Raw genomic sequence first — 24421 nt, forward strand, 5'->3', positions numbered from 1 at the left:
TCAAAAAGTGCATAGATGATGGTCACCAAGACCATTACCACACGTGCCAACCAGAAGCCATGGATGACAGCAGAGGTTCGTGGGCTGCTAAAGACCAGAGATGAAGCATTCAGATCAGGAGACAAAGCAGCCCTCAAAACAGCAAGAGCCAATCTGTCTCATGGCATCAAGAAGGCAAAACAACAATATGCTTAAAAAATTAACAACAACTTCACAGACAGTAAAGACACTCAGTCCCTGTGGCAAGCCATTCAGACCATCACTGACTACAAGCCCCCACCACAGGCCAGTGATGATGACACATCCTTACCAGATGCACTCAACCACTTCTACTCACGATTTGAGATACAGAACGACACACCTGCACAGAAACTACTCACATCTCCAAACGACCAGGTACTCTGTCTCTCTCCAGCCGACATTAGGAAGACCCTGTTTCCCGGATTAACCCACGAAAGGCTGCGGGCCCTGACAACATACCTGGACGTGTACTGAGAGACTGTGCTGCACGGATGTCCTAAAAGATATCTTCAACACCTCGCTGAGCCAGGCAGTCGTCCCCACATGTCTCAAATCCACCTCCATAATTCCAGTACCAAAGAAGTCACCGTGTCCTGTCTGAATGACTATCGTCCCATAGCACTGACCCCAATCATGATGAAGTGCTTTGAGAGGTTAGTCATGCATCACATCAAGTCCAGTCTCCCAAACACACTGGACCCATTCCAGTTTGCATACCGTCCAAACCGTTCCACGAACGATGCAATATCCACCACTCTCAACCTAGCTCTTACTCACCTGGAACAGAAAGACTCTTATGTAAGAATGCTGTTCATCGACTTCAGCTCAGCATTCAACACTATAATCCCACAACAGCTCATCCACAAACTAAACTTGCTGGGCCTTAACACCCTCCTCTGTAATTGGATCCTGGACTTTTTAACTGCAAGACCTCAGTCAGTCCGTGTCGGCCGCAACTCCTCCAGCACTACCATACTGAGCACAGGTGCCCCACAAGGCTGTGTGTTCAGCCCGCTGCTCTTCACGCTGCTGACCCACGACTGCACTAAATTCCTGGGGGTGCACATCTCAGAGGATCTCACCTGGACAACCAACGTCACGTCACTCAAAAAGAAGGGACAACAGCGCCTCCACTTTCTCCGCCGGCTGAAAAGGGCAAGTCTCCCGCCACCCATCCTCACCACTTTCTAAAGGGGCACCATTGAGAGTGTGCTGACCACCTGCATCACTGTCTGGTATGGTAACTGCAGTGCTGCTGACCGCAAGACCCTACAACGGACAGTGAACACTGCCGCAAAGATCATCGGTGCCCCTCTCCCCTCCATCCTGGACATTTTCCTTACATGATGCTCCAGCAAGGCCTCCAGCATCGGGAAAGACCCCACCCAACCCTCCCACAACCTCTTCCAGCTCCTACCATCAGGTAGAAGGTACCGGAGTATCAAAGCTCGCTCTGTCAGATTGCTCAACAGCTTTTTTCCCCAGGCTGTGAGAGCTCTTAACTCCAATCTCCCTGTTCCCCTCTGACCCCCCACTCACCCAACTCATTAATACAGTTGACAACTTTTCCTAAGTGCAATTCTGAGTGTGCTACACACAGGTGAGTGGGCTATACAAACCACCTGTAGTAACGCACTCATCCCACTATATGCACACTAGACACTTTCTATAAACACTCCCTGCTACAAAGACTCAATAAAAAATGTTTACTTGAGCATTGCACTACAAAATAATGTTTACTTGAGCATTGCACTACAAATCTTTTTGCACTATGCGCTGCTTCCCACAAAATCTCTCTTTAATCTGCACAACAATTTAATGTACAAAATATATATACAATTTAAATTTTTATTTCTAACTTTTTGCACAATTTCATGTACAGTATATATGTAAAGTTCTTGTACAGTCTCAGTTTATGTATGTCTAGGCAACTAGGTATAGTAGTTATAGTATTTATAGTATATGTATAGTCAGATGCTCTTTTTTTTCTCTTATACTTGCATTGTTGTATGTTTATCTTATGTTTAACTAGTATGTAGCACCGTGGTCCTGCGAGACACGACATTTCGTTCCACTATATGTCCACACATGTAGCAGAATTGTTGAATAAATGTTGTTATTTTTATTTTCTTTGCATACAAAAAGTATTCTCGTAAGTGTACTATTTCAATACTCCTTGGGACTAAATTGGCCCACTTTCTAGTAAATACAGTAAATGTATACAATTAAGTATACTTTAAGTATAAAGGTAGTAAATTTGGGGTACACAACTAGTTTACATCAATATTTTTAGCTTGTACTGCAACTATACTAAAAGTGAACTTATAGGTATACTGATAGTTTACTAATTAAATACTTGTAGTAGCATTTTTAGTACACTTTGAAGTATAGTCTCAGTAAACTACTAGTTTTGTAGTTTTATACTGCAAGTATACTCAGAAGTTTTCTTTAAGTGAACTTTACATCATAATTTAAGTATACTACTATGTCCCTATTTAGGTATTAATTTGTAAATATTTTGTATCTGTACATACAATATCTGTACATACAAAACATCCAAAGAAAGAACAGGGTATCTGCTTGTAAACAAAAAAAAATGTTTCTTGCTTCATGCATTCTTTTTTTAAACACTTAAATGTGGGTACGTTTCATACATAAAACATAAAGAAATAAACAACATTCTGAAAAAAAAGCTGTAAAAAGACTGAATTGGATTCAGAATGATAATCAAAATGTAGATTGAGCCGATCAACACCCCAAAGCTTGACAGTCATTATTACCTCTTCATTGGTCGACATTTTATTCCATAATTTTACACAGTTTTGATTCTGTTTTATGTCAGATGATCATATTAGATTACTTGTGGAAGTATCCGTTTCTTTTTCTTCTTCACTTGTGTTTTTGGAAATTCTGTACAGAAGATGTGTACTAGATACCATATAACACTGAAAACACGGATTCTAGGAGCACAAGTATAGCTCAAATATATTTAGACTTTTTCTAAGTGTAAGTCAATTATACTTAAATGTCATTTTAAGTATATTTCTGAGAAGTACATAAAGCCCATTTCTGAGAAGTACATAAAAAGTCCACTAAAAGTATACTTTCCTATTTTAAGTTTAAAAGAAGCATACTAATAGCACACTTGAATAAATTTCTTTTTCGTAAGGGTACTTCTAGAGGCTTTGAATTTATACCATTTGGTGGTGTGGCCTCAGTGACAAAACCCTGATGTTACCAATCACTTAATGAGCAGGATAGACCATGTACATTCAAAAGAATCACACAGCTGTGTCCTAAGACTCTTGCATCACCATTTAACCACGATCACACCTGACAATGATTACACAAGTAATTTAGCTTCTTCTGGGAAGGAACATGATTGTATGACACTAGCCGGGTTTCCATCCTAGGTTGCGAATTTAACTTATGCGCAAAATTGTAATATCACATAAAACATTTGTGAATAAGCACCATTTCCATCCAACGAGTTAGAGAGAAAAATAGGAGAAGCCACAGATTATAATAATTCTCAAATATAATAAATTACTTGCTCTTCGAGAGAGCAGATAAATGCGGTCTTGCTTTTGGAGATGAATGTCAGCTGTTTGGGAACACAGTCGTGGCAGACAATTCTGGCAGGCAATTATGCAGAAATACTTTGACGTCAGACTGTGCTCGGGCACTTCAGAATGACCATAACACGATTTCAGATGCTGTGCAACAAAATCAGTCCGCTGGTTAGTCAGGTTATGCCATCCCATAGCGCAAAGTCACATGATGTTTTTGAACGCTCATGCGGGATTTATTTGCTAAATGCGTTTCCATCTCCCATTATTCACATTAAGCCTTTTTCACACAAGTCAAAAACCACTTCATGCGAACGTAAAAACGTTGTTGCGAATTAAGGGATTCCTCTTCGAAATTTGGCATTTCTATCACTAGTTTCTGATGCGATACTTCAAAATGCACATAAAAAGAGGGTGATGGAAACATACGTACTGACAGTGAATAGGCCTAGCTTGTTTTGTTTTTTTTGTAAGGAAAATGAGCTAAATCTTCTTATAATAGCTCTATTCTATGGTTTCTAGAGCATAATGATGACCTTGTAGTTATTTTATTTGTTTTATGGGTATTATAATTGCCAATTCATCAAAAAAAACTGAAACCTTTTAAATATGCCAAGTATTCTATTAATTTGGGCCACCACTGTAAGCAATTGAGTGGTAGCTCACATCCTTTGGCCTTTGAAACTCTTTCCCTTTTTATATTAAAACGTATGTGTCTTTGTGTTTTCTTTGCAGTGATCGGTCTAACACAAAACGCATGGAGTTTGTAAATAAGGCTTCACTGTTTTGTATTGACTTTTTATTATTTTTTATTCCGGGAAAAGAACGTCATGAAGCTTTCATGTAGCTGCTCTTGTCATTTCAGTGTGCTCATGGCAACTTGTGTTACATTCACATCAGCACTGTGGAATTTAAAGTCTTTACCAGTAAGAAACTATTCACAAGGGCGTGTTTTCCCTGATTTGCATGGCCCAGAACGAGAGTGGATACCAAAACAGACTAACAGGGTTAACTGAAAAGAAGAAGGAGGAGGGATCGGCTTTGAGTCTTGAACAATATCTTTGTGTGTTTAGTGTGTTCACATCAATCCATACTATAAGCTTAAAAGACTAAAGACTCCATCCACACACCCCGAAACATGCATGTACATATCACTTTGTAGAGTGGTCAAAGTATATGGCTTCTGCAAATCACTAACTACCTGTCAGTCTTTGTCAATTCAAAACAAAAATATGTTCTAAAGGGGGTTAATTTTCTCTTTTTTCACTTTGTGAAGGGTGTCACGCCTTGGCTGGTGGCTTGAGAAAGTAAGAGTTGTGATTGATTGCTGGATTTCTTTATTGCAAAGAGGTCAGTGTGGCAACTGGCCCTCCTGCGCCTCAGTGTTGCTGTTGTTTAAATCTCACCTGGTAGTGAAAGTGACAACTTAAAGATTCAAATTCTGGAAATAGCAAGACACAAGATACGCCATCTGTGTCCGCTCAAGAGTAAGCATGCAACTGAAACTCAGAAATCGTTATAATTGGATGGTGCACGTGATGCATGGAAAGTTGCTATATTCATCAATCCATTTGCAAACCTTTTTTTTTTTGTTCACTCTTCAGTGGGGTTCTTTTTGTAGCAGTGAGCTACACAGCCTGATCTACTGAAAACAGCAGGATGCCATCTCTTTCATAATGGCTTTTTGCTGTGTATTATAGCCTTTGTGCCCAAAGTCATTTGTTATTCATTCCTTTGTTGAAAATAGTTACTACTTCTCTATGCTATGAGTTGTAAATATGAAATTTTAGTGCATTCTTTTTTATCTATATTAAGGTTAAAAATGCTGTTTATGTATTATTGGAGCGGAAAGTTTTACATTCTTAAAGACTTTCGTAGGGTGTTAAAGGAAAAATTGGAAAATGGGACATGCTGTGGTTATGTGGTATTGTTATTCTGAGTAACCATAACAACAGGATTCTAAAGCAATCAGTATTAATAAGCATTAAACACAGTGTTAATGTACAATACATGGTGCAAACATACAGCAGTCATTGAGAGCCTTAATCCTAAATCAGCAGTGATTATCGTCAGCCAGCACTGCTACATTCCAGGGTGTAAAATTGCATAATTGTGTTAATTTATTTTTTACAGCTTTAAAACCATTTTGACCATTATACTTTTAACTTTTTTAACGGGCTTCAGACACAACAGATACATAAAAACATATACAGTATGATCACAGCATTGCTGGTGTTATAATGTGTTTTCTGGCTGGAGGTGGCAGGATTAAGGTCCTGATTTTCTCAACCTCTAATGGGCATTTAAGATCATAAGAACAATGCAGACATAGTTATACTGAAAGTAGTTTTGTATGTACTGAATATAATAGTAATTCATAAGGAAGGGTAAGTGATTTCTTTCTTAGTGGTTTCTTTTCTTTTTACCCTTACTTTATACAGTATATAGCAACATGTTGTATTCTTAAAATAGCAAACTGGTTTATTAACAGGCATTCCTCATAATATGAAAAGTGGAAAGACCTTTCTCCAAAAGGTTGTACTTCATGCTCAGACATATTGTCACGAATCCTGGCCATGCTCTTCCGTTAACTCGCCACCAGATGTCACTCACTCACCACATGGACTCGTACACCACACAGCACACTGGACTACAGTTCCCACAATCCATTGCACTGACGACAGGCAGCTGATTACACGGATCACACAGCTGAATTCACTGATCACCCCATCACACACACTATTTAACCTGGGACTTCCTCTTGCTCTCTGCCGAGTAATGTGTTAGTGTTTATCACTTATCTAGAGATAGCAACTTTACAGAGCCATTGTTATAGTCTTGCCTTGCCTTGCCTTGCCTTGTTTATCTTGCCGTGTCTGGCCCTGCCCGTGTTTCCTGGATTTACCCCTTTGCCTTGCCATTTGGACTGTGTTCGCTCCCCGTTTGGATTATTGCTCCCGACTCTGGATTATCTCTCTGCCTTGCCCCTTTGGATATTGTTCGCTGATCGTTGACCCACGCTTGCTCCACGGATTGCTCTGTCTTGCCCTTGCCATACCTGTTTGCTGTCTCCGGACCCTGCCTGTATGACCATTTTTTATAATAAAGCTTTGCACATGGATCCGCACGTCTCGCATCTCGTCAGCCCCGTAACACATATGATTATGTGATGATTATAGTAGTTTTTTTTTTTTTAACATAACTTTCCCAACTGTATTGTAGCTTAACTTAACTGTATCTTGTTTTTTTGTTTGTTTTTTTTTCTTCAAAAAACAGTTAATTAAATACATCACTAAACATCAATTCAAATGACACGAATTTAGTGAAATATTCACTGGAAATTTGAAGGTGATCTTTCTCTCCATCTCTTTTTTTTCATTAAATGTAGATTAATATGTGTATAGAGGAATATGGGTGTGCAGCTATTTATTTATTTTTAATTTTTTTCATTTGTTTAAAGTGCGATATCTATTTATATTTATGTATTGATGTAATGTACACAAATTAATATTAATATCTGTTACCATTTTGTAATATGTAAGACTTTTATGTTGGCACTGGGGATACACTTGTTTTAACAGTACAGAATACTGTTACAAACAAGACTGAAAACAGTATTGGCTAATTTTTTTAATATTTGTTTTTCTGATAAGTGTCACTGTTAATGTGCATGCATACCAGTCACTTGATTTCCTTTCCTTCGTTTTTAAGCCATTTCTAGGCGTTTTCATTAATATTTAATGTGTGTACATTTAGGCTATTATTACTAGTACTACTACAATGTCATAAAACCTTTCTTTACAAGAGGTTTGACTTGTTTGTAAAGAAGGCAGGGAGGGAGATAAATTAGTCTTTCAGTTTTTTAAAAATGTGTTTATCTTTAGTGCAGTTTTGAATGAAACATTTCCTAGTTTTGTTTTCATTTTCTTAGCAAAAATGTGTTTAGTGCAAAAAAAAAATATTTTGCTTTTTCTCAATTATTGTAATTTATGTCAATCTACAATTTTGGTGTCTATAAATGTGTTTATAGAGTGTTTCAACTGTTTATTTGATTTACCTTGTACATAATTTGGTAGCCCACAATTATCAAATCATTACTAATGTCATTTTAGCCAAAATAATTTTCTTCTTCACTTTCATTTCTTTAATTTTCCTTTGTCATTTTATTGTTGTTGTTTTGCCTTGTTAACGACTAGGAATTTCAATTTGTTCATTGTTGTAATGGCTCTAGACACTTCGTTTTAAACCCTGTGTGATATTCTGTTGGAGTCAAATAAATTCTGTTTCTCCGTGTGTCTTTATTAATCTACATTCACGGTGCAGCGAACAGTCCACTTTTGCAATAGTAACTGAAATGACACTGACTTTATCTTCAGGGTCTGTCCCACCCACAACAGCCACCTCCTCCCTTCGGCCCCATCTCTCTCTCTCTCTCTCTCTCTCTCTCTCACACACACACACACACACACACACACACACACACACGCGCGCGCGCGCGCGCACACATACATTAATGTAGTGGATAGCTCTCTCTCTCTCTTGCGCACACATCTTCTCTTCTCTTTCTATCTCCAGTAACAGTCTCGCGTTTGTGAGCACCTACAGGCACAAAAATGGCAACGGAAAATTTAGATAAGCAGAAAACTATCGATCTCCGAAAGAAACATGTTGGGTAAGGAGACATTACAGTTATTACGTACGAACTAATGTCTACTGTTAAGAGGCGATTTTGATGTTAAAAACATCAGAACACCATATTCACTGAATTAACAACTGAGGATATTTGAGATGAGTAACGTTAGTCTGTAAAGTTAACTAAGGCTAATTGAATGTTGGCTGGAGAAAGTTTACACTGGTACCTGTCGTGATGAAAAAAGGATCTGAAAACAAGTTTTCTGTTTTTTTATTCTTAGTTTTTCGTTTAGATTTATGGCATTTTTTTAAATTATGTTTTCTTCTCGTTGCATTTCCCTCCATATATAGTCCGTCCTGCAAAGTGTTCTTCAGTCATGACCCTATCAAGATTGTGAAGGCAAAAGGACAGTACATGTACAACGAAAAAGACGAGAAATACCTGGATTGCATAAATAACGTTGCACATGGTATGCCATTTCACGGGAAAATTGCAGTTGTCATTAAAAAAAATTTACGAAAACATATGTAAGATCTGTGAACAAAATCACTCATGTAAAACACAATGTACACCAGTTTTGGGATGTATCTCAGTTAACTGTTGATGATATCTATTGATGTCATAGACTTTTTGAATTGCATTAGTCTTTTTTTAAGCACTCTGTTGTGTGTATTGGCCTAATATAAAATTTGAAACAGAACCGCCACAAAATCTATTGCATAACCGGTTACGGGAAAACGCAAAAACTACTGAATAACAAAAACACAGACTATTCATGAAACACTGTTTAAAAACTTTTCCCACAGTAATTACTAGAATTCCTCTACTTAGAAAAGTAGCCCTACCTCAAAAAGACAATTTTACACATTCCACTGCATGTTCAGCTTTTTTTTTTGACTGTTTAACATTCTACCATCTGGCAATCAACAATATTCTGACAATAATTTGAGCAAGGTTTCCCAATTAAATACTTAAGTAAATTAAGTACATTAATTTGCAAATTTTTTGTTGCCATTTCTGCTTTGATGATGTATGGGATTAAAGATTCCCATGATGCATTAATTCTGAATAAGGACTCTGAAGATAAAGGAAAAATATTTTTCTTAATTATTCATTTAACCTTTTTTTTTATTATTGTTGTTGTCCTTCAGTGGGTCATTGCCATCCAGATGTGGTTGAAGCAGGAGCAAAGCAAATGGAGCTTCTCAACACCAACTCTCGCTTCCTACACGACAATCTGGTCCTGTATGCTCAACGTCTCCAAGCCACTCTTCCTGAAAAGCTCTCTGTGTGCTACTTTGTCAACTCAGGGTAGGCCTGTGAGCTCATTCTCAGACAGTCCATACAGACCATATACCACCTGTTTGACCTAAAGGAATGCTCAGTCACCCCATTGAGCAGATCGGCAGTTACTGCATTTTTGTAAACAGAAGAGCCACATATTTTGTGTACTTCTTTGGTCATGTAGACTAGCATGCAGCCCAGATGTTGTAATGATTGTTGGCTGGACAGCTTAATGCTTATTGCTGGCTAGGTACCCTAGAAAAAAAGGAATATATTTAAAATACATTTATTTCACAACAAGTATAGTTCAAATTTATAAAAGTATTTACTGACAGATAAATCAAGACTTACTGATATAAAAATTATAATGTACTTTTGGACTACTAAACTGGTATACTTAAAGTCTGCTAAACTAATTTTGTACTTAATGCACTGTAATTGTGCAGAAGTAGTGCTGAAGTCCAATTAAAGATACACTTAGTATATTTGATTGTGCTAAGTGGAACTATTTTACTTGCATTGTTGTATGTTTATCTTATGTTTAACTAGTATGTAGCACCATGGTCCTGCAAGTCACGACATTACATTCCACTATATGTCCACACATGTAGTAGAATGATAATAAAGCTCGACTTGACTTGACTTGACTATTCTGTTTTGACATCTAGGTCTGAGGCAAATGATCTGGCCCTGAGGTTGGCCTGGCAGTACACCGGCCACAAAGACATCATCACACTAGAGAAGTAAGTCAACAGCACACTGTCTGTGTCTCCTCTTTCTGCACTGGGAACCAATTTCTTAGAAGTGTGAAGTTCTCAGCTTAAATTAACTTAATCTTACATCTTGTATCTAGACATACTGTGGAGAAAACTCACCTTGTTTTGCTTGCATAGTCAGCATCTGCCTTGGTATGCAAAATCTTGCTGTGCAAAAGAATGCATCACCTGGTCTTTGGGTTTCATTTAAATGAACGTCATATCCCTTCAAAATTATTGCATGTGATGTTTTGCTGCTGCTTTTTTTTTTGCCGCAGTTTACACTGATAAACGAAAGAATCATTAGAAGATTAGATAACTTAAGCCCTTTCAAACATAGTGGAACTTTGTTCTGTTGATTCTTGCTAATTTTTCAATCACTGTGCTTCCCCTGCAGTGCCTACCATGGTCATGTGTCATCGCTCATTGATATCAGTCCATATAAGTTTCATCAGATGGCTGGTGCAGAGCCAAGCCAACATGTGCACGTGGTGAGTGTTGCAACATGAGACATTTGACATATTGGATTTGGCATAAGGTCGCATGCACAAAGTGCTCAGACACTATTCTTGAAGTCAAAAACTGTTCAGAGGTGGCCAACTAATATTGTGCAGCCCAACTTCTAATGTCTCTTTGTTTTTTAGTATTTATTTTATAAAAAATACAGTAATATTGTGAAATATTATTACAATGTAAAAGAGCTGTGTTTTATTCATGAAATGTAATTTATTCCTGTGATAGCAATTTTCAGAAGTCATTTGTCCAGTCTTAAGTGTCACATGATCTTTTAGAAACTTTAGAAATAATTACAATATGCTCATTTGGTGCAAGTAACATTTCTTGTTTCTTAACTTCTGTGCTGCTATCATATAAAGCAATGACTTGAATACACTTCTTCCATGGGCATTGCATTTCATTTCTGAATTAAAATTAGTTTTGATAATTTGGGGGGCATAACATGTCATACATGTCATGTTCATTTTATTGTCTTTATATCACAATGAAGAAAAATTAAATTCTTAAAGAAAAACCTTTGACCTTTTAATGACATGGCAAGTAAAGGAGTAATTCACCTCAAAAATGAAAATTCTGTCATTATTTGCCTATGAGGTATGAGGTTTTTCCTTATATTGAACAAAAAAAAAGAAAAAAGAAAGAAAGATATTTTGAAGAATGCTGGTAATCAAAAGTTGATGGTCCCTATTGACTTCCATAGTATTTATTTTCCTACTATGGGAGTCAATAGGGACCAACAACTGTTTGATTCTTCAAAATTCTTTAAAATATTTTCTTTTGTGTTCAACATAAGAAAGAAACTTATACAGGTTTGGAACAACATGAGCGTGAGTAAATGATGACAGAATGTTTGAATTTTCATTAAATTATTCCTTTAATTTGAGGTTACAGTTTCATGATATTTGTTAACAAATTACTTTGAAAAATGTTTTTATAGCTTGAATGCATGTTAACCATTAGTTTGGAATTCTTAGACTGAAACCTGGATGTTTGGATGAATGTGTAGGGTGTGTGTGTGTGTGTGTGTGTGTGTAAACTAGCCTCTCAGTCATCACCCCTATTCTACTCTGACTGTGGTGATCAGTCAGTATTGTGTTACGAGTTAGTGAGCCACATCAGCATACGTAACCACTTAGCATGTATTTTTTATGAAAAGTGTCTTTAAAGACACTTGGTCTTTCTTTTCTCTAATGTTGACATTATGCTACATGCTTAAAGTGGACTACAGTACAATCCAAGTGCCTTGTGACTTGAATGTAATCCTTGCTACAGCACTGAAATACCGTTCCACAAATAGTGATAAGACTACCCATAACAGTTTATTTGTTAACAGGCAGCATTTATATTTATAAACTATACCTATTCATAAATTGTCCATTTAAAATAATTTTTAAATTATAGCAATATTTGGTAACACTTTATAATAACTGCACACTATGAATCATTAATTAAGCATTAGTAAATAGACAATTAATCTTTTATAAAGCATTGTTCCAACATTAATAGGCATTAGTAAGCAGTTTATAAATACAGCTATAAATGTTTTGTTCTTGAGCATATCTATAATGTTTAATAATTTTTATTGATTATAAATGTATCATTTCTAAATTATTACGTTATTTACAAACCAGTTATTTAGGAGTTGTCAGTGGTTCATAAGATCATTTAGAAAGTGTAAGTAAATGATTAATAAACTATTTAAATGTACATTTATAAATCTTATTATTTAGACACGATAATAGTTCCTCAGTGTGTTAATAAATGCTTTATTAACACATATTCCTGCTTTAATTCATGATTAAGTCAGGTAGTTATAAAACATATAGTAGTTGCCAGACAATTTTTGTGAGCTCATCTAAAGTGAGGATTATTTATACCTTGTAAAGCATTTACAAAGGAGATTTAAAGGCTCATTTATCTTCCTAACAGAAAAGTTAAACAAACACAACACGGAGGGATACAGAACACATAAATATTTTTTCAAGATTCAAAAAATAAAAAATAAACCTCTGCAATTTCATGGAAATAAAATAAAAATTCAAGTGTACAGTTTCATTTTTGTTTTCTTTTCATCTTGAAATAAATATTTCTGAGTTCTGTATCCCTCCGTGTTTTTTTTTTTTTTTTTTTTCTGTTAGGAAGATAACTGAGCCTTTAAAACTTTGTTGTAATAGATATGCTTATAAATCAAGAACAAGGCAATATAGCTGTATTTATAAACTGTTTACTAATAACTATTAATATTGGGACAATGCTTTATAAAGGATGAACTGACTATTTACTAATGCTTACCTAATGATTCATAACGTGCAGTGTAAAAAAGTGATAAAGTGTTACCCAGTAATTATTCATTTATTCAATTATTCATTCATTCAAATCTGTAGAATAAAACAGTTGTATTTAAATTTGGCGGCATAGTGAAAATATTTATTTCTGCACTGTAAATTTTGATGAACTATTCATAAATGTGATAATTCCTTATAGGCTCTCAGTCCAGACATTTATAGAGGCAAATACTGTGAGGACCACCCTGATCCTGCCACTGCCTATGCTGAAAATGTCAAAGATATAATCGAGCAGGCCCATAAAAACGGACGTAAGGTAAGTGAAGTTATTTAACATCCACAGTAATCAGTATTCTTCACTGACTGTACTTTTAAACTTTGGTCCATTATTTAAAGCCTTTCTTTTTAAAATTACAATTCATAATTTGCAGTGATAATATCACATAATTAACATCATTCGGTCTTAAGGCAAGACACTACACATCATTGTAGTTTCCCAGCTGATTGATTACATTAACAATTGCAAACTTTTTTTTTTTTTTTTGCATTACAAGTTTTCTGAAATGGTTACAGAAATAAGGCAGTATATAATTAAGTGCGCTAAATCTGAACAATGGATAAAACCAAGTTCAAAATTTTTGTTTACACAGGGAATATTGGATATCTGTTTTCTTTTTTAAATTAATCCATACATCTGATCAGAAAATTACTGTCAATTGTTTAATGTTTGTAGGAATGCTTTCATAAATGTTTTCAATTGTTTTGTTATAAAAAGTCAAATAACCCAAAATCTCAAAACTGACCAGAGCATGTAGTGTCTTGCCTTAAATTCATTGACAGGATCTTTCAGTTCTCTGGTTTCTTGTGATATCTTTTAAATTCTCCATCAATCAATTTAAACTGTATCCTTTCCTTTTCCCTCCCCGCATTTCCTCTGCTCTCCACCTGTTGCTTTTTCTCTTCTCTCCAGGTTGAGCTAAGACGGGAATTACTCTTGCCTCCTCGAGGCCCAAAGGGAGCCCCTTAACCCTCTGTTGCAGGAAAAATAATTGGTCTTTACACATGAGAATTAACATGAATCTGTGAGGATTGATGAATAAACTGCCCAAACACCATAGCAGCTGTGTCAAAATGATATGATGTATTCCTATTCGTTTTCCTCTTGAGGTTTTCTGAGAACTTTCTATTGCTCTTGTTTTCTGCTCATGGCAGTGGTGTCATAGTCATCTAAAGCAGCTTTTAAAAAGGATGTTTCATACTTGCATGTTGCAAGGCTACAAGGAACTCATGGGATCTTTTTTTTGTGTAGATTGCCGCTTTTATCGCTGAGTCACTGCAAAGTTGCGGAGGGCAGGTCATTCCTCCAGTGGGCTACTTCCAGAAAGTGGCACAGTATGTACTACTAAGTGCTTGGTTAAAGCATTTTAGTTGCATGATTGCTGCTCCTCTCCTTCGTTCAATTTTTTTAAACTTACTTTAAAGTTTCTGTTATGGTTATGCCACAAATTCATATTAAATTTGCTTATTTATTGATTTCATTTTATTACCTAAATCTAATTTTATAATTATAATATAATTTGTATGCCCATTTATAAACACCTTGGATCCAAGTGTGCATTTGTCAAACTATTGAAATGTCTTAAAATGCATGGATCGTGTAAAATAATTTTCTGAAATATGCATACATTCAAATTTGTGTATACCACAACTTTGGCTGTACCACAGGCATGTGAGAAATGCTGGAGGCATTTTCATTGCTGATGAGGTCCAGGTGGGCTTTGGCAGGGTGGGCACCCACTTCTGGGGCTTCCAGCTACAGGGAGAAGATTTTGTACCAGATATTGTTACAATGGGAAAGCCTATTGGAAATGGCCATCCAATGTCATGTGTGATCACTACCAGAGAGGTTGCCGAAAGCTTCATGTCTTCTGGAATGGAGTACTTCAACACAGTGAGAAGAAAAAACAAACAAACAAACAAAAAACAGTGTTAAATACAGATTAAGACTGAAACAACAACAACAAACTATTCAGAAAAGAAAACTATCTGCATTTTTAACAGAGGTGTGAGCAACAGATGCAGACCCTAGATTAGACATTTTTATGATGCTGAAGAATGTCTGTGTGTCCTCTAGTTTGGCGGTAACCCAGTATCATGTGCTATTGGACTGGCAGTGCTGGATGTAATTGAGAAGGAAAATCTCCAAGGCAATGCCCTGCACGTCGGAGGTTACCTGACTCAGCTTTTGGATGATCTGAAGAAAAGACACCCTTTAGTGGGTGACGTGAGGTTGGTTAACCCATTCTTAACTTCTAAAATAATAAAATCAGTTGGATGATTAAACAAGGTTAGACCCTAAAAGCTATTGTTTATTTTTGCATACACCAACAAAATGTGCAGTGTGAATTAAGGCCATGTGAGTGATAATGTGCCACGGTGGAACCTTGAACCGGTGTTTGCATAAGTTGAAGTTGCCTGGCCTCTTTATGTTGCAAGTTGTGTAAATCATTTCCCTGGCGTTGTTTGCAACAATAATATGTGTGTACTAGTGCTGATAAAAGTATGCCTAGAACACACATTGCCAGGAGATTCAAAGCTGAAGGTCATATATTTTGTTTTCTAGGGGCCGTGGCCTGTTTATTGGGTTGGACCTGGTAAGAAACCGGGATAAGAGGACACCTGCCACAGCAGAAGCTCTGGATGTTATTTACAGGTCAGAGCAAGTCAAGCTATAAAAGAGTTTTTTTTTTTTTTAGCAAAAGGTTAACAGGTTTACAGGTACATCTCAAAAAATTAGAATATCATGAAAAAGGTCAATATTTTTGTCACTCATTTCAGAAAGTGAAACCCATATATTATATAGATTCATTACACATACAGTGAAATATTACAAGCCTTAATTTTTTGAAAATTTGATGATTATGGCTTACAGATAATGGAAACCCAAAATTCAGTGTCTCAGAAAATTAGAATATTACATAAGATCAATAAAAAAAGGATATAGAAATGTCAGGCTTCTGAAAAGTATGTTCATTTCTATGCACTCAATACTTGGTTGGGCCTCCTTTTGCATGAATTACTGCATCAATGCGGCGTGGCATGGAGGCAATCAGCCTGTGGCACTGCTCGGGTGTAATGGAAGCCCAGGTTGCTTTGATAGCGGCCTTCAGGTCATCTGCATTATTGGGTCTGGTGTCTCTCATCTTCCTCTTGACAATACCCCATAGATTCTCTATGGGGTTCAGGTCAGGCGAGTTTGCTGGCCAATCAAGCACAGTAACACCATGGTCATTGAACCAGCTTTTGGTACCTTTGACAGTGTGGGCAGGTGCCAAGTCCCGCTGGAAAATGAAATCAGCATCTCCATATAGCTTGTCAGCAGAAGGAAGCATTAAGTGCTCTAAAATTTCCTGGTAGATGGCTGCCTTGACTGTGGACCTCAGAAAGCACAGTGGACCAACACCAGCAGATGACATGGCAGCCCAAATCATCACTGCCTGTGGAAACTTCACACTGGACTTCAAGAAACATGGATTCTGTGCCTCTCCACTCTTCCTCCAGACTCTGGGACCTTGATTTCCAAATGAAATGCAAAATTTACTTTAATCTGAAAAGAGGACTTTGGACCACTGAGCAACAGTCCAGTTCTTTTTCTCCACAGCCCAGGTTAGACGCTTCTGAAGTTGTCTCTGGTTCAGAAGTGGCTTGGTAGCCCTTTTCCTGAAGACGTCTGAGCGTGGTGAATCTTGATGCACTCCAGCTTCAGTTCACTCCTCGTGAAGCTCTCCCAAGTGTTTGAATCAGCTTTGCTTGACAGTATTCTCAAGCTTGCGGTCATCCCTGTTGCTTGTGCACCTTTTCCTACCCAAATTCTTCCTTCCTGTCAACTTTGCATTTAATATGTTTTGATACAGCACTCCGTAAACAGCCACACCTTTCAGTAATGACCCTCTGTGACTCACCTCTTTGTGGAGGGTGTCAATGTTCATCTTCTGGATCATTGCCAAGTCAGCAGTCTTCCCCATTATTGTGGTTTTAAAGAACAAGACATAGCCGGAATTTATACTGTAGGGATGGTCATTAATTGAAACTCAAATATAAATATTCTAATATTTTGAGATACTGATTTTTGACTTTCATGAGCTGTAAGCTCTAATCATCAGAATTAAAACAAAATAAACTTTTGAAATGTTTTACATGTAATGAATCTAAAATATATGAAAGTTTCACTTTTTGAAATGTTACAAGAATTTTTTTTTACTTTTTCACCATATTCTATTTTTTTTTAGATGTACCTGTATTAGCATACCATACAATATATTTAGTCCCCTTTATCTTTGCAAACTGTTTGTTACCAATTTTTTCCTTGTTTATTACCCTAGCCACAAAAAAAAAAAAAAAAGCACATTAAAAAGAGCACTATATAATATAAAGACCTGCACAGAAAGGAGTAAACTTAGAATGGACCAAAAAAATTATTATAATAATATATATATATTATTTTTTTAAGACTAAAAGAGCAGAGGATACTGCTCAGTGCTGATGGCCCATACCGCAACATTCTGAAGTTCAAGCCTCCCATGTGCTTCTCCAGAGAGGATGCTGAACTCGTCGTGGAGAAGATTGATCAAATTCTGACAGGTACTTCTGGTAACTCTAAGCTTTGTTTAATGTGTTCACATACCTCGTGGCAATTTGTATTTTTTTCTTTTTTTCTTAGACTTAGAAAAGACTTTGTGCCTCCAAATGTCTGAAGAGGTAATCTCAGAGAATGGACACACTAAGAGAAAGGTAATCGTACAGGTTATGTAAAAGCTACAAGAATCGAAGGAAATCAGACAACTAAGATATTGTTCTTTACATTTTGGTTCCAAGGAACACAGTGATGAATATGGCCTCACTCATCCTTCAAATGGCAGCAGCCACAAGAACACTGGCACACTACCTCATGACAAAAAAAAACAAGAAGAGACTAAAAACCTAATGAAACATCAGGGGACAGACTAACTGTTTCCAACTGCAGACTATTTAATTATATCTGTAACTTTTCTCCATGTTTTAATGGATCTAAAAATACACTGTATAAGAGTTGTTTTGCCATATACTGTATTTTAGTGGTGCCAGACAGAACTGTATCAGTGTTTTTAAAAGCGCTATACAAATAATAGTGACTAGACTTTTTGGTTTATGAGTTTTGAAAAAATACCTCAATAAAATGAAACTATCCAATATTATCATTAAGAACAGTTTTAGCTTTCACACATGCTTTTTAGAAAGCTATAAAGCACTAAAAAAAGAATAAAAAAACAAAATTTTTTTTTACATGGCATTATGTTATATTTACATGGCATTCTGTGTTGTGGCCATTGAATTGAGAGACATATTTTTAGTGCTGGGCGGTTTTGAGGTAATGGTTTGCATGCATCTATGCCAAATTAGGCACTTAAAGTGCACCTTCAACACTGCTTGTTTTGCAACAGCCTGCTCAACTGTATGCATACCTGAGCAAATGCTCACTCAGCAGGTTATGTTTATGTCTGCCACAGTAAAACAGCTGGGAAATTATTCCTGATGGTAATGGAAAACACTCTCTAGATAAACTAAAAGGCAACACGGTAGGGGAGGGGGAAAGAAAATCGTGTAGAATGAAAGACCTTTTCTTACAATATTTAAAATGACTTTTAGAAAAATAATCATCAGTTTATATTATTAAATTAAAAAACAAAGACCCAGTACAGTTCTGTTTTTATTCAGACTTTTACTCTGCTGCAGTGACATTTTTTAGGCCAACCCAGAGGTTAGAATCACGCTTGTTCCCTCTACAAAACCCAATAGGGATGTTTCTATTGGCTTTTGGATTATTGCAGAGAATAAGCTCTATGAACAACAAACTTTGATGATTCTTACACATTTTATTAATCATATTAATCTATTGGGCACAACGTAAATTTTAGGGTAGTCGCAAATAAATAATAAAGAAATAAAGAAGCCACAGTACGTTGAAAAGAATTGGAGGCCAAAAAATAAAGGTTTGCTAGAAGTTTTGATACACCTGTTATTGCATGACTTCTAGTTGAGGGTTCCAAGCATAGACTGTAAAAAAAGATGGACGACGCGTCTCCACTTCCTTCCATTATAGAAAAGTGAAGCCAAAACATCTCAGTATTTATTTTTTTTCAAAACATCTCAGTATGGCCGCTGCCATCGTGAGTAAATGACGTAATTTGGAGCCCGAGTCTGCGCAGTAGAGGTTTGTTTGGAGCCAAGAGTCTGTGCAGTAGAGTCATGAGGTGCAGCCGCAGAATCAAACTACCGCCCAAACTCCCGCAGACCCAATCAACCATAACGACACGCCCCGTTTTTATAGCATCAAATTACTAGCTAAAATCAAACTTACCACAAAAACGAACAATTGAACATATATCAGCGTGACAACTACCTTAAATGACCAAAATCATATTTTGGAAAATTGTATTGGAAGTGTAATTAATTTTTTTGTAATGACTCAAGTCCCATTCGTTTACATGGAGAGGGCGGGGTTTATGACCTGTACTGCAGCCAGCCACCAGGGAGCGATCAGAGCCCGCAGCTTCACTTTCCAGTACCGGTTCCAAGTTGTCTTTTATTTCCCTAAGCAAATTAAAAATAACATGACTTGGCAAACGATGTTTGGACAATGTGTTCTTCTGGCATTCAAAATAAATTAATACGTGTGGAAAAAATCTTCTCCTTTCTACCACGTACTCTGTGCCACCTCCTAGCTATTTGCAGCCATTTCAAGCGCAAATTAGTTTAAGACATGCTTTTTTGGGGCATTAAATAATGGCGCAAATGCCAGTAATTTGATCAGCGCAAACGTTAGTAGAACTTGTTGAGTGATTCATTTGAATACTCTCCTCCCATAACTTTTGTGTGAAGGGATGAAAGGGAAACTCCTACAAATGAATATTCAATAAGGTCAGGCGCAAACATAACTGTGTCCACGGTTTTTCAGCGCTTATTCGTCACTGCGCCTCTTTAGTAAAACCTGACAGTGCTATTTTAACGCCAAAAGACGGTTTGCGTTGTCAGTAAAACTGGCCCAGTGTTGTAAAAACGCTTCACGTTGGGCGGTACTTTGCCTCTACATCGCGCATTAAAATCCTTTAATGCACGGCTAGCTGTTGATTATCCCGCTTATTCCATGGTCATTTGCCTAGTAATAGACAATTTAAAACTTGTTTTGCTCTTTGCAGCGCAATATTTGAACAAATATTTTTACATTTTCTTTAAAGATACATTGTGTGTGAATTTGCACGTTATAATGTAAGCATCATTAATGACCCCATGTGTTTAATAAAAAGACTGATTTGTGAAATTAAAGAATGATTAAAAATGAGAATGATTAGTAATTGTCTAATTGGCCTGTTTAGCTAAGCCCTCAATACACTTCCTATTTAGTGGTACAGTATTGCATGATTTGTAGATTATATTTAATAGTTTACACTTTGCATAAACGTTTGCAATTAGTTTTTAAAAGGTAACATTCTTAAGGACTCTACGCCACTTACACTTCTTTTTACGAGCATCCTAAAAATAGGAACACCTTTTTTCCAACCTTTGTAATGCCTCTAACTTTAATAAATGTCATGTTTTGTGCCAATACATTTTGATTTATAAATTTTTATTGAAATGTTTAATTAAATTCAATTAAATAATAAGATAAAATCAGGAAGAATAAGTTACTAGTCAAATGAAATCAGCATTAACAATTCATCTTTGCACAGCACAGAAGAACAGAAATGTGGCATTAAGGAATATTTACAGACTTTTTGACAAGATCAGTGGTGGCATTAATGCATTTCATAATAACAAAGTTATGAGATTAAGGTTTTAAACAAAGTTTTGAATATAAAAATATTAAACGATTAAATGACTAAATTTATAATAATTTATAAATGAAACTGAAATCGCCAGTAGATGGCAGCAAGTCACTGTCTTTGTCACTGAATCATTCATTCAATCGATTCGTTCAAACGGCTGATTCTTTTAGGAACGAAAGTGACTCTTTATGAATGGGTCATTGAATCATTGACTTGCTAGATTTGTTCAAAAACGCAGATTCATTCATAAACAAAACAGCTGTATTTGCTTGAAGATGCGCAGCGGCTCAGCTTTGACTTTGTTTGGAACTATTTTCATTGACAAAATAGAGCACAGTCAGAGTTCCTAAAATATAAGTCCCTTTATAATCGTTAAAGCTGTAACTCGTCTTAGTTCAACGGGATCGCACAAACTGTCCATTTTAATTAACGAATCTCTCTACACTGCACAATTAATCTATTATTTACATCGTCTCTACACTTCGATACACTTCGTTCGATATTATGAATGACCAAAAACTGCAGTCTGCTTTCACGATCTGTGCTGAGCCGGTGCAGAGCAGCACGTGCACAGAGAGAGAAGTATTTCCATTGGCTGCAGTCTGCAGATATGGCCCATCACAAAAGATGGCATTGCGCAGCGAACCATAGAGACAAATATTACGCTACATTTTTATAACCAGCCCTGGTTATAGTGAAATAAGACTTTTATTATTATTGTCGTTTAATAAATTACATCCATTTGAAAATTACCAACTTCTCAAAGGGTGGGCCTACGCACTGGTGTGAATAGCATCTATCCCTATTTGCAATAAGTGTAAATAGCCGCTCGCTGGCTGTCATATTAAATGATTAAAATAACTGAAATTATAGGCTACTTAAAAATTGAACTAAAATCGATAATGGCGGCAAGTCACTGTCTTTGTCACTGACTCATTCATTCATCAATCGAACAGCTAGCCTTAAATCATTCATAAATCGAACAGCATTAATTCAGGAAGGAAGCAAACTGACTCTATTTATAAATGAGTTTATGAATCATTTAAAAATGCGCGTTTGTTCATAAACGAAACTGTGTTTGCATTGATGCGCAGCGGCTCAGTTGTGACTTTATTTGGAACTATTTTTGCTGGCGAAAGTAGAGCAAAATCAGACAGTGTTCCTAAAATTTAAGTCACTTAATATAATAATAACGTATATGTTTATTGAACTGTTGCATAAAATCAGTATCACATTTGCAAACTCCCTTTCTAATCAGTAAAAGCTGTCACTATCTCAGTTCATCGCGAGGTATACGGCCCATTGTCAGCTAACCATAGATCCATTGAATGAATAAAACATAAAAATTCTGAATTGGAACTAAACTGAAATTAGTTTTTTCCCCGCTCACCCCACCTTTGAGAGAGCGTGTATATAACCATGAAATATATTTGTTAATTTTGTTGCACTAAGCCTTTTTTTTTAAAGTTTTATCTTTGAGCTCACGTCTGTTTTTGTCTATGCTTGTAAAGCTGCTAAGCACTCACTTGCAGCGTTGCCATGTCCACTTATATGCATTTTTAGCTTAGTTGTTTAAAATTAAGAGGTGAAGAGACAACTTAGTTCAGTTAGAGTGTGCACGCCTTTGTGCCAGTGTCGTATATTTGAGTGGAGAAAAGTAATCTGTTAATGCAGTCAAAATGCAACAGGGGTGGCCAAGCTTCAATTAGGGGTGGCACTGGCCACCACGTAGCTACGCCCCTGTATCTAATTATTATATTAATATTTAACTTACAGTGGAAATGTTTCCATGATCTCTCGTGAGATCTCAGCAACAATTTCACGATGTATTCCAAAACATGATGCATAAGGGCTTGAATGACATGATGGGATCGAATAGCACTCTGGAGCGGTAGTGTGGATTTAGTGTGCATTAAGGGCACTGCTATTTGGCATTTTTAAGACCAGGGGCCGGATTCACGAAACATTCTTAAGAAGAAATTTCTTCTTAACTGCCATTTTCTTCTTATTTTTTAACTTAAGAAAAAAGTTAAGAATATTTTGTATTCCCAAACATTCTTCTTAAGAATATTCTTATCTTTTTTCTTAAGATTGTTCTTAAGACAAAAATGAAGAAGAATTCAAATTCTTGAAAAGAATCTTCTTAAAACTCATCGTAAATAACTTCTTAAATTTAGGACAGCCCTAGACTTGTCTTAAATCCAAAACAGTAAGAATTATTTAATGAATTTATTGGGTTATTTCAAAATAATTGTTATATTTAAGCATTACAACAACGTTAGCTACATATAGCCTAATACATAGTATGACTATTAATAGCGATGTGCGCGAGTTTTCTGAAGCGACAGCGATGACTGATAATGTAAACAATGATCGGTCATGATTAGCCTGTGTGTGACACTACTGTTTGCTAACTTCAAAACTCAGTAGCAACTCTACAAAAACGAGTAAGATAGGTAACTTTAACTGGACGCTATTATTTTAGCTTATAAATACGACATAATCTTTGGCAGTATGCAGCGCATATGACTGTGTAACGCGGACACACATACCGGAAGCGTTCACTCGGATGAGAGCAAAAACACAGCACTACAAAACTGAATGAAACAGATCGCTGCGGCTTGAGACAGGCTGTTCAAAAACATGCCGCATTAAAAATGTAAAGCTGAGCGCCAGTCAAAATCGCGACAAAAAAAGTGTGCGTGCTTACTATGATTATTAGGGTAATCTGCAGGAAGCGCAAAAAGACAATAAAGAGTTTAGACTGTCATTTTCTTCTTAAGAAAAAAAATTAAGATGTTCTTAAGAATATATTTGAGAACTTATTAAGAATTTTTCAAGAATTGCACTTAAGAACATTCTTACGAACTTCGTATAATTTATCTTAAGAAATTTCTTAAGAAGATTTTCGTGAATCCGGCCCCTGGGACAGTTTTGCGCACTTACTTCCTGTTGCGCACTAATGCTGCCTTAGCGTTCTATCAGAATTATCATAAATACGAGTTTCCTAATCGGAAATTGGACGTGATCGGACGTGAGTCATACCCTAAGAATTCTTGGTTCTCAGAACGTTCTGGGAATGTTAGTTTTTGGTTCCCAGAATGTTAATTTTTTATAGTTTGTTTTTGGTTAGCCAGGAAAGTTCTCTTAACGAAAATAGAACGTTAGCTTTTGGTCTGTAGAACGTTCCCATAACGTTAATCTAACGTTCCCCGAACGTTAGTTTTTTTGTTATTTTAACGTTCCCAGAACATTCGTTTTTGGTTTGTAGAACGTTCCTATAACGTTATTATAACATTCCCATAACGTTAATGTACATTACATTTACATTTAGTCATTTGGCAGACGCTTTTATCCAAAGCGACTTACAATTGGGGAATACAAAAAGCGATTCATCTTGAAGAGGCAGTCAGACAGAGGAAGTGCTCGTAACACCAAGTCTCAGTCATTGTTCAAATAAGTACAAACTAGTAGGTGGAGAGAAAGATAGAGGGAA

At 36.4% G+C, this 24421-nt stretch overlaps 1 protein-coding gene across 1 annotated transcript; it reads left to right on the plus strand.

Annotated features, from left to right (window-relative positions):
* Positions 1–8070: 8070 nt before the first annotated feature.
* On the plus strand, positions 8071–20410 carry LOC306872968 (ethanolamine-phosphate phospho-lyase-like). Its single transcript, XM_079421941.1, has 13 exons — positions 8071–8262; positions 8574–8692; positions 9375–9534; positions 10176–10250; positions 10660–10753; positions 13263–13379; positions 14373–14455; positions 14789–15014; positions 15198–15352; positions 15687–15776; positions 17574–17704; positions 17784–17854; positions 17939–20410. Exons 1-13 carry the CDS (start codon positions 8204–8206, stop codon positions 18068–18070), a joined length of 1512 nt encoding a protein of 503 aa, XP_079278067.1. The 5' UTR covers positions 8071–8203; the 3' UTR covers positions 18071–20410.
* Positions 20411–24421: the final 4011 nt, after the last annotated feature.

Source organism: Barbus barbus (genome assembly GCF_936440315.1).
Source record: "Barbus barbus genome assembly, chromosome: 1".
Lineage (NCBI taxonomy): Eukaryota > Metazoa > Chordata > Actinopteri > Cypriniformes > Cyprinidae > Barbus > Barbus barbus.